The sequence below is a fragment of the Periplaneta americana genome, chromosome 6 (genome assembly GCF_040183065.1).
Source record: "Periplaneta americana isolate PAMFEO1 chromosome 6, P.americana_PAMFEO1_priV1, whole genome shotgun sequence".
Lineage (NCBI taxonomy): Eukaryota > Metazoa > Arthropoda > Insecta > Blattodea > Blattidae > Periplaneta > Periplaneta americana.
The window spans coordinates 9,183,165-9,198,552 of record NC_091122.1 but is presented as its reverse complement, the minus strand read 5'-3'; the positions used below and the strand labels follow the sequence as shown (position 1 = coordinate 9,198,552).

At 37.4% G+C, this 15,388-nt stretch overlaps 1 protein-coding gene across 1 annotated transcript in view; it reads left to right on the top strand.

The window, feature by feature from the left end:
• The first annotated feature begins 6,393 nt into the window (after positions 1-6,393).
• Positions 6,394-15,388, top strand: part of LOC138700976 (integrin beta-PS-like) — a 54,996-nt gene continuing 46,001 nt past the window's right edge. The window contains exons 1-3 of the mRNA XM_069827427.1: positions 6,394-6,539; positions 6,634-6,763; positions 10,623-10,800. Of these exons, the coding sequence (XP_069683528.1) occupies positions 6,523-6,539; positions 6,634-6,763; positions 10,623-10,800 (325 nt within the window). The 5' untranslated portion in view covers positions 6,394-6,522. The remainder of the gene's footprint in view (positions 6,540-6,633; positions 6,764-10,622; positions 10,801-15,388) is intronic.

The window sequence follows — 15,388 nt, the reverse complement described above, 5'->3', positions numbered from 1 at the left end:
TCCTTTTCTGCTGGAAAATTTCAAAAGTAATATACTAAAAGTCCACACCTGTGGAGTAATGGTTAGTGCGTCTAGCTGCGAAACCAGGTGGCCCGGGTTCGATTTTCGGTCAGGGCAGTTTATCTGGTTAAGGTTTTTTCCGGGGTTTTCCCTCAACCCAATACGAGCAAATGCTGGGTAACTTTCGGTGCTGGACCCTGGACTGATTTCATTGGCATTATCACCTTCATCTCATTCAGACGGTATATAATCTAACAAGCAAACGTCCTGATGGGGGCAGATAAAAAAGTTAAATTTTTTCTTCCACCATGTTAATAATGCCAAAAGAAGTGCTTATACAAATTTTGGCCACTTGGCCGCAATTACGAGGGCTGTAAAAAATAAGTTCGCCAGAGGCCGCTAACAGGAAAAAAAAAAACAATTTCATTGGACAAATTTATTGGAATGGACACAGCAATTGTTGAGCTATTTTTCAACATATTTTCCATCGGCATTGAGACATTTGTCATATCATGGGATCGACAGAGAGAGGTACAGAAGCAGTCAAACGCTGGTTCCGATCTGAGGCGGCTGACTTCTAAGACACAAAAATTGATCCCATGGTATGACAAATGTCTCAATTTCAGTGGGGATATGTTGACAAATAGCGCAACAACTGCTGTATCTGTTTCAATAAATATTTCCATGCAATTGTGCTTTTACTATAAACGGCCCCAGGGAAAATCACTTTCTGGACGGTCTCGTAATTGTGGTCGAGTGGCCAAAATTTGTATAAACACTTCTTATGACATTATTAACATAGTGGAAGAAAAAAATTTAACTTTTTTATCTGCCCCCATCAGAACGTTTGCTTGTTAAGATGTTGATGAAACATCGTAAAATAACCTACTAAAAATATGAAGAGTCCACTGCAAGAATGACGGATGTCATTTTGAATACATTTTTCAGGAGAAGCAATTGAAAGTTTGAAATGCTTAGCGATCAAAGCTTAACTGTGATTTTCCGATCATTACTGGACAATGACTACCAGTGTTAATGCCATATAACTCTGTATGTACATTCTATATGTCTTAAGCTATGCATTGACAGTCTTGGTTCATTTTAGACAAGAAAGTGACATCCATCATTCTTGCAGTGGACTCTTCATATACTAAAATCCCATATTTTAAGCATTTGAGAGTGAAATAAAATTATCCAGACTTGAAAATACGCGTCTATTCAGAGGACTAGTATGCAGTAATTAGAAATCTCGTACTGGTTTGTGTTTCAGGTGGTATCGTCGTCCTGTGTACAGTATGACAGTCTTAACTGTGCTGCATTGAATTAGTCAATGGTACCTTTGTGTGTTCCAAGGTAGAGGGGTAGATAAGGGAACAGTAATGTCAAACGGAAGAGATAAGCTTTATCTTCCTCTACAGAATCATGAAATTTTCAGATTGTTTTACTTTAGCGACAATATTTTACTAAAAAATATTTTTTTGTCTTTTTTTTTTTTTCACCAGTGGCGTCACGACATTCCACGAGGCCCTAGACAAGATAACAATATGAGGCCTCCTACCCTCTTTTTAACCTTTAAGGGTTTGCACTGCTGAATTTTAAAACTTTCACAATTTTTTGTCATTAATTCCTTTCATTAAGATTAAATGAAATTTTCAGATTTTCTGGTTTTTAAATTTGGTAAAATAAAAATAAAGAGAAAAATTCTTATTTTTTCAACAAATCAGATTAGGTATGCATGCATGAATAAAGATTTTTCTGGTTTTATGGCTTAAAATGTTAGCACAATAATTCAGTCAGCCACCAGCGTGGTTCAGTCGGTTAAGGCGCTTGCCTGCCAGTCTGAAGTTGCGCTCGGGCGTGGGTTCGATCCCCGCTTGAACTGATTACCTAGTTGGGATTTTTCCGAGGTTTTCCCCAACCGTAATGTGAATGCCAGGTAATCTATGGCGAATCCTCAGCCTCATCTCGCCAAATACCATCTCGCTATCACCAATCTCATTGACGCTAAATAACCTAGCATCGTTAAATAACAAACTAAAAAGAATTTAGTCATGGAATTGTGTAGTATTTGTTTATTATCATCATTTGTGGTGTGGAATAAAAAAAAGAATATTCCACTGATGAACTATTAAATTATGTAAATTAAATAACTTCACTGTATTAATATTTAAATTGTGGTGTTACTTTGTTGACTAATTTCGATGTAATTTCCATCATCCTCTGAATTCCAGGATAATATTCGTAGAATTTTATTTTAAGATAATTCGTTTCCCTAATTCTTTTGTAGTAATATCTCAAAAATTAATAGGCTTACTATATTTCCTTCAAATTACGTTTAAAATGCCCTTTTATTGTTTTTATGGCAGAAATAAAGATTTTTCGCAGAAACTGCCAATCTTCCTGAAAACTCGCAACAAATTTACTGTCACAAATCAAACACATCGTGATAAATTCTGCACATACTTCTTGGTACAGTACATATCTTAGTCACATTTCGTGTTTATCACTAATAACAGAAAAACCCAGCCCTGCCTACGAGGAACGGAAGTTACCCAGAATGAAATTGATCAAAGCAGAATTGCAGATTGTTCATAATTTCTCTATGTCTTGTAAACATTGATCATAAACTCGTCCCGCCAAGAAATTGTGTAACTTTTGACTTTTTCCACATTGTAAGCTTCGTTGTTGGTGTAAAGATCTATAGAATACAATAAATGAAATGAAAAAAATTACAATTAACTGTTTAATGCTATTAAAAAGGATAAAAAAATCACTAACTACAATATAGACTTATTTTTAAATGCAAATTATCCAAAATGGGTTTACATATATATTCTTATGAGGTCTTGCCATACTTACTTACTTACTTACAAATGGCTTTTAAAGAACCCGAAGGTTCATTGCCGCCCTCACATAAGCCCACCAGCAGTCCCTATCCTGTGCAAGATTAATCCAGTCTCTATCATCATACCCCACCTCCCTCAAATCCATTTTAATATTATCCTCCCATCTACGTCTCGGCCTCCCTAAAGGTCTTTTTCCCTCCGGTCTCCCAACTAACACTCTATATGCATTTCTGGATTCGCCCATACGTGCTACATGCCCTGCCCATCTCAAACATCTGGATTTAATGTTCCTAATTATGTCAGGTGAAGAATACAATGCGTGCAGTTCTGCGTTGTGTAACTTTCTCCATTCTCCTGTAACTTCATCCCGCTTAGCCCCAAATATTTTCCTAAGCACCTTATTCTCAAACACCCTGAACCTATGTTCCTCTCTGAGTGAGAGTCCAAGTTTCACAACCATACAGAAGAACCGGTAATATAACTGTTTTATAAATTCTAACTTTCAGATTTTTGGACAGCAGACTGGATGATAAGAGCTTCTCAACCGAATAATAACACGCATTTCCCATATTTATTCTGCGTTTAATTTCCTCCCGAGTATCATTTATATTTGTTACTGTTGCTCCAAGATATTTGAATTTTTCCACCTCTTCGAAGGATAAATCTCCAATTTTTATATTTCCATTTCGTACAATATTCTGGTCACGAGGTCTTGCCATACCGTAAATATCTATTAATTTGAGAAAAATTCGTTCTGGCACCGGGAATCGAACCCGGGACCTCTCAGCTGAGCGTGCTGAGCGCTCTTTCCATCTGAACCATACCGCGCACAGCTGAGATGTCTCGGGTTGGATTCCCGATGCCAGAACGAATTTTTCTGAAATTAATAGATATTTACAGTATGGCTACTTATATTCAATGAGGATGGCGAGACCTCATGTAAGAATATAAATGTACTAGTGGCTTGTGCAGCAAATGTTGCAAACTAAGTTCTTTAGACGTTCAAATAAAAATTGTTTCAGATTTATTTTCAATGAAGAATACCAGACATTCTGAAAGTTATTTGCTTCCATAATAATGAAACATACTCCCTCTGAATGATTTTTTTATGTCAAATACTTTTTTTTGAACCTATCCACCTTCAGGTTTTGAGTTTCAACTCGAAAACGCAAGTAAAAATGTCAGGAAGATCAGTGGGTTTTTTCATGTGGGAGTAAACCAATAGCTACTTCAGGTCATTGTGGATTGTAGGTGAAAGTTAAAGGAAGTCAGGTTTGCTATGCTTTTGAACAATAGACATAGCATCTTGGAATAGCTGCTGCATGTAGAGCTTGAAATGTAGAGGGTAAAATCATTTTATCCTGCTAAGAGATATTGCTGAAATGATCGGGAGACTACAAAATTTTCTAGGCCTCTTATTTTATCAGTACCGGTAAGTAATATCGTCTTTCCTTAGGAATTGTAATTTTTGCGCTCCCTTGAGCCAATACTGAATCTACACCACACCACCATTAAATACTGTATATGAAAAAGACCCAACCCCATTTGATTAATAACAACAATATTATTATTTACGCAAGTTTTGTAGTTTATATATTAACATCATGGCATTAACTATAATAATAATAATTATTAATTTCTAATGGTAATAATGTCATCAAACCACCTCAAGTTTTGTAGATTTTAATATCCAATATACAGCTGTACTCAGAAAATTACACACTGCAGAATCAGACCTGTAAATTATTTTTAATAAGTCTTGAAGCTTTTAATAACCAATTGAATTTGAGCTCTAAATATGTCAGCAATCCTGCCTTCGTGTAATAGTCTATTGTTTATTGTAGTGTGTGTTTTGTTTTATTTTGAAATGCAATTAGTTCTCAAAACTGACGAAAGATGGAGTTTGGAAAATAGGGAAATTAAGTAGGAAACTGACATTTCACTCAAAACTACTATTTTTCTGAAAAACTTTGGTTTTCGAGCTTCAAAATGAGGTGTCATTTATTAAAATCCATTCAGCCGTTGTCCCGTAATTTCCATTACCAGTTCAAATTATATATATATATATATATATATATATATATATATATATATATATATATATATATATAGAGAGAGAGAGAGAGAGAGAGAGAGAGAGAGATATCAATGTTAACAGTATTCATAATCTGTTGTCGAAAATGGCCATAAAGTAATTTAAATACGCACTCCTGCATATATAGCTTGAATGTCCTAAATGCAGGTAGTAGGCTATTGATAATACAATGAGAGCAGTTCGGCCGGTGATGTGGATCGTGTCCCGGTATGGCTCAAATGGAAAGAGCGCTCAGCACGCACAGCTGAGAGGTCCCGGTTCGATTCCCAGTGCCAGAACGAATTTTTCTCGAATTACTAGACAAAATGGGTGTCTTTTGTCAATTCACACAAATAAATCAATACTATTGTTCTGATACCAAAATCTTGCGGTTTATTTTCTGAGAAAGGAAAAAGAAGTCTTGCAACCCCAACTCAATTTATTCTGTGTATTTTTATCTATGTTCTCTCAGCCGTAAAATTTACTGTTGCTTTCTCTCTCATTTAGGTGAGTCTACAGAACTGATGCCACACCTCTGATTTATCTTGAGTTTTTTTTTTTAGAATCGATACCTCTCCTTTATATACAGAAAGGAAAAAGTCAAACATTGTAAATACAGTGTGACCAAAGAAATTGCACCACAGTTCAAAATCTTATATTTTTATGAATCGAAGCTTGCCAGATATATAATGTTTAAATAAATGACAATATTTTAATTTTTTATAGTAGAAGCATTATATCATACACTTCATAAAGTTACCTAACATTTCGTTGTATAATAATAATAATAATAATAATAATAATAATAATAATAATACGTAGTATATATATTCGATTGCTGGTAAAATTCATGTTCTGGGAATAATAAGTTAATTAAGTACCTAGTAAAATATCCATGTTGAATCTTTCGTACACTTCAATATAAATAATTGATTAAATGGCCATCTTACTCGTGTCAATTATGTAAGCATGTGCGGCTTACAGCTGTTTCGGTGTTACTTGATACCATCCTCAGAAGAGCCTACTAGATCTCAGCGCTATCTCAACTTCGCTGCCTAATCAAATTTTCAACACACAGATGAATTTCAGAACACACTATTTGACACAACTCTTCATCACACGAACGCACCCACACAACAGGAGATAGCGCCGAGATCTAGTAGGCTCTGAGGATGGTGTGAAGTAACACCGAAACAGCTGTAAGCTGCACATGCTTACATAATTAACACGAGTAAGATCGCCATTTAATCAATTATTAGTAAAATATCCCTGCAATCGAAAAGTATTGGGAATAAATTTGAATAAGGAACAAAAAGAAGTTTCCTTCCCAGGCAGGATTCGAACCACGAAAGTTTTATTTACCGGTCTATCATGATCAAGGCTCTGAAATGAACTACAAGGGTCGGTCCATTTTTTTTTTTTTTGCCACTACTGTACATGAAAGACAACTTGAGTTAGCTTCCCCTGTTAAAATTCCATGCTACGCCACTGGTGACAATCTCCGATTGAAATGTGTAAGTGATAAAGATCCAAGGCACAAGAGGACGTAGCAGCTGGGTATTGGCAGACACTACAGATCTGTTGGCCACTTAGTCCTGAACCATGTCTGCTATAAAAATGTAAGTATGTATGAACATACAGAATACTATATTAATGAGATAAGTGATTATCAGGAAAGATAACTGTGGCCACGTGTAATTGTTTGTGTTCCAGTCATTGTGTTGTGATTGTGCTGCTGCTGTCGTCATCGTCCTTTGCGGAGTACGACCCTTGCGTCCTCAAGCAGACCTGTGGGGCATGCATTCAAGAGCCCAAATGTGCCTGGTGTAGTGATCCTTCCTGGGTGTGTGTTGAATCATTTTTCTGTTGTATGCAATTTAGTGAACAGTGCTACACACAAATTCCACAATTTGGGACATCTGGTCAAAATATACGGCTGATCACTAGGATCCAGAATACAAAGCAGAGGTTAAATTAAAAATACAATATGATTGCGAAGAGAATACGGAACAATGATAAATTTAAAAATAAAGTACAATTTGATTTCGGAGAAACATGAGATGAAAATACATTGAAGAGTAATGAAATGAAGTAAAAAAAAAATACGCAGTGTTATACAAGTGTACTACTAAATGTACATAGGCCAGATAGAAATGATCGGGACGAAATTGAAATACAAACTGCTGAGCCATTTATACCCGAACCCATGCTTTCAGAAGTCGAAATTGCGATAGAAAATCTGAAAAAGTACAAGTTTCCAGGTATCGATCAAATTCCAGCAGAATTAATACAAGAGGGTGGAAGTGCATTATATAGCGAAATTTATAAACTTGTACTTGCTATTTGGGAAAGGGAAATTGTACCAGAACAATGGAAGGAGTCCATAATTGTACCTATTTTTAAAAAGGGGGACAAAACCAACTGTGGTAACTTTCGAGGAATATCACTTTTTTTTGACGTCGTACAAAATTTTGTCCAATATTCTTTTGAGAAGATTAGCTCCGTACGTAGATGAAATTATTGGGGATCATCAGTGCGGTTTTCGGCGTAATAGATCGACTATTGATCAGATTTTTTGTATTCGACAGATAATGGAGAAAAAATGGGAGTATAAGGATACAGTGCATCAGTTATTCATAGATTTAAAAAAGGCATATGACTCGGTTAAGAGGGAAGTATTATATGATATTCTTATTGAATTTGGTATTCCCAAGAAACTAGTTCGATTAATTAAAATGTGTCTCAGTGAAACATACAGCAGAGTCCATATAGGTCAGTTTCTATCTGATGCTTTTCCAATTCACTGCGGGCTAAAGCAGGGAGATGCACTATCACCTTTACTTTTTAACTTCGCTTTAGAATATGCCATTAGGAAAGTTCAGGATAACAGAGAGGGTTTGGAATTGAACGGGTTACATCAGCTTCTTGTCTATGCGGATGACGTGAATATGTTAGGAGAAAATCCAGAAACGATTAGGGAAAACACGGGAATTTTACTGGAAGCAAGTAAAGCGATTGGCTTGGAAGTAAATCCCGAAAAGACAAAGTATATGATTATGTCTCGTGACCAGAATATTGTACGAAATGGAAATATAAAAATTGGAGATTTATCCTTCGAAGAGGTGGAAAAATTCAAATATCTTGGAGCAACAGTAACAAATATAAATGATACTCAGGAGGAAATTAAACGCAGAATAAATATGGGAAATGCCTGTTATTATTCGGTTGAGAAGCTTTTATCATCTAGTCTGCTGTCAAAAAATCTGAAAGTTAGAATTTATAAAACAGTTATATTACCGGTTGTTCTGTATGGTTGTGAAACTTGGACTCTCACTCTGAGAGAGGAACATAGGTTAAGGGTGTTTGAGAATAAGGTGCTTAGGAAAATATTTGGGGCTAAGCGGGATGAAGTTACAGGAGAATGGAGAAAGTTACACAACGCAGAACTGCACGCATTGTATTGTTCACTGACATAATTAGGAACATTAAATCCAGATGTTTGAGATGGGCAGGGCATGTAGCACGTATGGGCGAATCCAGAAATGCATATAGAGTGTTAGTTGGGAGACCGGAGGGAAAACGACCTTTAGGGAGGCCGAGACGTAGATGGAAGGATAACATTAAAATGGATTTGAGGGAGATGGGATATGATGATAGAGACTGGATTAATCTTGCACAGGATAGGGACCGATGGCAGGCTTATGTGAGGGCGGCAATGAACCTTCAGGTTCCTTAAAAGCCATTTGTAAGTAAATAAGTAAGTAAGTATACAAGTGAGTGTGTAAAATGGATAATGAATCTCTCAATACCATTAGACAAATTTTGTTAATGTCCTCATTAGGAAATTTAAGAGAAAGGAGAATGGTTTTGATTAACTTAAATGAAGTTCCTGTAGCGCCAAAAAGAAGTCCTTTCACTTCCCATGTATTAATATTCGTTTTGTATCTCTCACTGAAGTGAGGAATACATGGATTGTAAATAGACTTCTTTTCATCGTTAACGTTATTGGCTTGTTGATCATCCTTCTCAAAACGGACAGTGGGGTCAAGAATGAGGCTTCTTTGATTCCGGCGATCGATAGCTATAATGTCTGCTCTTCTCGTTGACCCATTCTCAGCCAAGCAGTGCACTTGTTCGTAAACCTCCCACTTTGTCTTCCGAAGAGTGGTTGCAATGGAGCTTCTCACTTTATGGTGGCGATTGTTCCTCAGTAGTTCAAAGGGGAAAGGATGTAATATAAGAGGAAGATTAGATGCCAAACAGAATTTGAAATTTTCAAATTTGATTAACTTGGTGATGTATCGTCATTCAGAAAGAATACCCTTAGGCATGTTTCCACTAGTGACGTCACAACTTTCTGCATATAAGATAAAAATGTGTGACTTCCCCATCTTTTTAATCTTCGATTTTTTATCAGTTGATCTTCAGACTTATTTTGGAAACAATTGAAAGCTAATAATCACGGTTTAGTAGTGGTGGTTGTAATGGTCATAATGTTGATAGTCATGGTTGTGGTTATATGTTGATTCTTGCAATCTTTGTGTTAAAAATACTGTCTACTACAGTAAATCCTTTTCAAACTATGTTGAGGACATAACGTCCTGTCCAGGACATGGTGAAAGTTACCCCCCTTCCAAACATAAATTCTAAAGACATCCTCGTACCGACAAAAGAACAGTAGTGGTCAAAGTCTTCACTTAAACTAAGCTGTTTTCAAGTATTTTATATTACCTCCATTGTGTGAAGTGAACCTTTAGTGGAATGAGGGATGGACTTTAGAGTCTGTTTCAAACTATAGAACCCAAACTTCACTGTTATTCACTTATGCAGTACGTAATTACTACTGATCTATTTGGTTATCATCATATCCGTCACATATTAGACCCTACAGGATCTGTTACGGTCTCATGCCAGCGCTTTCGTGGTCTTCCCAATTTCCTCTTTCCTCTTGGCACATAAGTAAGAATCTGTTTAGGCCATCTAGTGCGATCCATTCTTTCGACATGTTTTTTCCACTGAAGGCGATATTGTTGAACAAAATTAACTATAGGATCCATTTTTAGTTCCTGCAATATGTCCACATTTTTACGGTGTTCCAGCAAAGAGCATCCCGCTGTTCGTCTCATGAACCTCATTTCAGCTGTCGTCAGCATTTGCTCATCAGCTTTTCTGATTGTCCATGCCTCGCTACCGTAGGTGAGGACCGGTCGAGCTAGTGTTTTATATACCTTTAGCCTTGTATGTTTCTGAACATGGGATGATTTGAAGACTGTGTTAATTACGCCAGTGAGTTTTATAAATTTAGATATTTTGTTCGACATATCTTCATCAGTGATGTAAGAGAGGTTATAACCTAAATAGTTAAAGGAACTAACACGTTCAAATTAAAGTATTATTTATCATGATCTATTTGGTTATAAAATGATTTAACAGACCTATTGGTAAAGAAGAAAGTAAAATGTATTCCAAATGATCTAAAAGTTCTTCAAGGTATTAAAAATTACCAAAAAATACCGAAAAAATATAAAAATTACCTATTAGTTCAAAAACGTCAAAAAATGCAATATAAGAAATTACTTTTTTACGTTGATATTAACATACAAAGGAGTTCTATATTGATAGGCATCGACTTAATGTGAAAAATAAGAAGATGACTTTTCATCAACATCCGCCCCCTGATAATAACTGGTGTTTGGTTTCAGAATGCAACTAACTCGAGGTGTAGCACAGCTGGAAAGCAGTCCTGTGCTGCTGACTATGCTGTGAATCCAGTCACTGAGTACACAGACCATGTGAGCGAGCCACTCGTCTCTTACAAGAACGATACCTCCAAAGTCGTCCAAGTTTCCCCGCAGGACATCCACCTCAAGATGAGATCCAGTAAGTCTCACTTCATCACACTTATCGGTGATCAGAGCTATTGCATTCTGAAATTGGTTACAAGGCCTTAAGAATTCTCGTACTAATATTCTGGGGTCAAGAGTTTGAAAAATATCATGTCAATCAATAGGGGAGTAGTGGGTACAGTGAGACACAAAATACTGGGTGTTCATTTCAAAGTGTGTCATGACGTCACTGTTGTTGGGTCACTGATTTGGAGCAAGTTTCAGCTTATACAGGTTGTTTCAAAAATACGGGGCATAATTTCAGGTATGTATTTCCCACATGTAGACAATCAAAATAGTTCATTACAACATGTGTCCGGAAATGCTTCATTTCAGAGTTATGGCCTTCACAATATTGAAATTCACCGGAACGTTTTTCTTTCCGGAGGTCGTTGCCGTCAAAGGAGACATTAAGAGGGCACTCTGACAGTTCATTCCGAGGCGAAGGTTACATTCAGTGTTGTGTAGGCGTTAGACTGTGCGACATGTATTCAAATCAAGAGCTGGCAGAGATACACTTCATGTACGGTAAGGCGGACGGCAATGCTGCGCTGGCTCGTCGTTTGTACCAGGAGAGGTACCCACAGCGACAATGTCCAGATCGGAAGACATTTATACGTCTCCATTACCGTCTGTGCGAGTATGGAAAATTTAACTCTCCTGGTTTGGGAAGGGGACGACCAAGATCTACAACTCCAGAAGAACAGGAGGAGATTCTGGAGGCTGTGAACATGACTCCTATCAGCACACGAAGGATAGCGTTGCAAGTCAATGTTCCTCATACGACTATCTGGAGACTGTTGGAATCCCTTCGGAATCAAATTGTGACATGTTATGAGGACATACGCAATACTCCTGGAGTTTGGGATCATGTTCGCAGGTCAATGAGACATCGATGTGAGGTCTGTATTCAGGCAGGAGGTGGACATTTTGAACATCTTCTGTAATGACAAAGACCTGCGGAAAGAAAAACGTTCCGGTGAATTTCAATGTTGTGAAGGCCATAACTCGGAAATGAAGCATTTCCGGACACATGTTCTAATGAACTATTTTGATTGTCTACATGTGGGAAATACCTACCTGAAATTATGCCCCGTATTTTTGAAACACCCTGTATGTCAGAGAAGTTGCCTATTATTTAAGACATTCTTCAATCTGAACTTGAGAACATGTACGGTATAACTTGAACGTCGTAGCAACAGATGGCGGTCTGTACGGTCTGTGTGCTACCATAACCTCTTTCGAACTGTGTTTTGTGCTGGCAAGTCATACGCAGGGTATTTGTTATCATCGGTTGCATACAGTAACATTCCACAACACAAATCAAATGCTCCGTGTCCACGTTGACCATCGAAGTTAATGTCAACAAATACGTAAGTAATCATCTTAACCCTCTCCCCATTATCCCGACAGTACGTATTTCCAAACAGTTCACATTCCTGCCACTACCGGCGTTACCGTACGTATCGGTACGTACTCTTCAGAATGAACGCTGTACTTGCTAGGCAACTTCTCTGCCTCATAGGTTATACACCTCTGCGGAAGTGTAGGAAGACTGAATTCTCTAGGCTTATCGGCTAGCCATATGACGGCATACAGCGAGCCATGATACACTTTGAACTGAACACCCAGTATTAAGACATATGTATGCACGTGATAATTGAAGTATTTTTAAAATCAAGTGCAACAGAAATAGACGTTAAAACATGGAGTACAATAATACATAAACCAAAATGTTAATAGATAAAGGACATAATGTACAATACGTGCTTGTCAAAAAAATGCAATTGTCTTACTGTTCCCATTTAGGAGGGTACAGTGAGACACCACAGCGTCTATTAACGGACATTGAAATGATTTACATTTATTTCAAAAGAAAACAAAAACTTGTTCTCTCTTTATCTTGCCATGTTCTGTAGGCTTATTTAAAATCATTTTGTTGTCTGACTTCGAAACCATTGAAACATCTGGAACATTTGGAAAAGTGAATTTTCCATGACATTTCAAACTTTTGTGAAAAAATTAAATGAATTTTTGGTGACAACAAAGCTTATGATTATAAGAATTTAATGTAATTCTTTATTAATTTTTAACATTTTCTTAAATTTTGTGAATAATTTTTTATTTATGAAACCATTAAAATGTAATGTATCCATTATTTTAAGCTACAGTTCCTAAATTGGTTACTAGTATGTTCATTTTTAATGTTAGTTACTGGTAAATGTAATATAATTACAGTTTGTTTTTGCAAATCACTGGTAAATGGGAACAGTGAGACGTCTCAGTGTACCCTTCAATGGCATGTCTCACTGTTCCCTTTACGCATAGTTCATTTAAAAATGACGCCATCACTTCAAAATTAAAACAAGAAAGACGAAACTTTGCCAAACACAATCTCAAATACCATAGTATTTAGTAACAAAACATTCATATTTATATCTCATTTGTATATCCAATATAACCTTCATTAAACACAAGCCAAAATTTTACTTCTAGAGTGAAAAATTACGAATTATTTTTTCATCACTCACCTTTATAACTAGAATAAAATCGAGTATGAAAATACTGTTACTTTACTCATGCAACATACAACTCCACTGTTACCAACATCTCAACATCAAAATTTACCATCTAATAAAAAATGTCTCACTGTTCTCCCTGTCTTACTGTACCCACTTCTCCCCTACTGCCCTGAAAATAAAATCTCCTTTCTGTGCCCCTTTCTTCATACGAGGGGGATCCAGGAAATAACGACCGTTCGTGCATACCCGCCGCGCAGCTGACTCCCCTTCCTTGTTTGAAGGTCAACTGGCTTCCTTAACATGTGTTCTCATAATGTTGTGAGTACTGGTTGCAACAAGTCGCCATTGTGCATTTTGTGTTACTTCAAAATGAACGACGTGATTGATAATCCCGCCGACTGTGAGGTGAGGAGTGTGATTCGATTTTTGAATGCCCGACATTTGAAACCTGCAGAAATTTACCGGCAATTGAAAGAAGTGTATGGTGATACTGTAATGAATGAAAGAAATGTGAGAAAATGGTGTGAAATGTTCAACAATGGGCGAACAAATGTCCACGATGAAACTCGACCCGGACGCCCATCACTCATCACAGAAGACCTGAAGACTAAAGTGAACGACAGAATCTTGCAAGACAGGCGCACATCACTCGACGAATTGCATATTGCCTTTCCTGACATTTCTCGCTCTTTGCTTGGTGAAATTGTGTCGCAACATCTTGGCTACCACAAAATCTGTGCACGATGGGTTCCACGGCAACTGAGTGACCAACACAAAACTCAGAGAGTGGCCTCAGCATTGACATTCTTGATGCAATATCACACAGATGGAGACGCCTTTCTTGATCAAATTGTGACTGGTGATGAGGCCTGGGTGTCTCACAACACCCCAGAGACCAAGCATCAATCACGTGAGTGGCATCATCCCTCATCACCCAAGAAACCGAGAAAATTCAAACAGACTCTCTCAACACAAAAAGTCATGGCTACTGTCTTTTGAGATCGCAAAGGTGTTCTTTTGTTGGATTTCATGCCAAAAGGCACTACGATCAATGCAAATCGTTACTGTGAGACTTTACGAAAACTACGGCAAGCCATCCAAAACAAGAGGCGAGGAATGCTTTCGAGAGGAGTTGTGCTTCTTCACGACAACGCCCGCCCGCACACTGCTGCTTCAACTCGAGAATTGCTGGATCAATTCGGTTGGGAAATCTTTGATCATCTGCCTTATAGTCCAGACCTTGCTCCTAGCGATTTTCACCTTTTCACTAAGCTGAAAGACTTTCTGGGTGGTACGCGTTTTGGAAGTGATGAAGAGTTGAAGAAGACAGTGAACACCTGGCTTAATGAACTGGCGGCAGAGGAGTATAACACGGGAATTCTAAAGCTAGTGAACAGATACGACAAATGTTTAAATGTAGGTGGTGATTATGTAGAGAACTAAAGAAAGCTTCAGTTATGTAACAGACTTTGTTTTTTTTTCAAATAAATATATTTTTTTAATTATTACAACAAAACGGTCGTTATTTCCTGGATCCCCCTTGTATATATAATAACATTTTTCCTTTTCCTACTCTGCTTTCATCGTCATCTTCTTCTCTTGTTATTGTTTGTTGTCATCACATCTCCCCTTTCTCTTGTCCGTTGTTGCCATATCCTCCTTTTGCTCTTGTTCTTTGTCCTCTTTAATCGTTGTCTTCCTTTTTCCAGTCTTTAGCCGAAACAGACTTATCAAGTCGTGTTCCTAATGTTATATCATAGCCTTGCCATGCTGACTGCAGTTTTCAGTATTTTTCCTTATTTTCTCTATAAAAATGCTGGAATAAGAACTCAACAACAAATTACGAGGCATATTCTTAAAGTAAGTTCCGTTTTCAATTATAGCCGCCGCATCGCTGCAATCGTTATTTTGCGCATGCGTGTTTTCTTCTTCAGTCCTCAGGCAAGCTGTGCATGCAGTTTCAGAGCTTCAGTCCGTGTGTGTGGTTAGTTGTGATCAGTTGAAATATTTAAAGTGATCGAGCACCCCGCCGACTGTGAGATGCGGTCTGTTATCCATTTC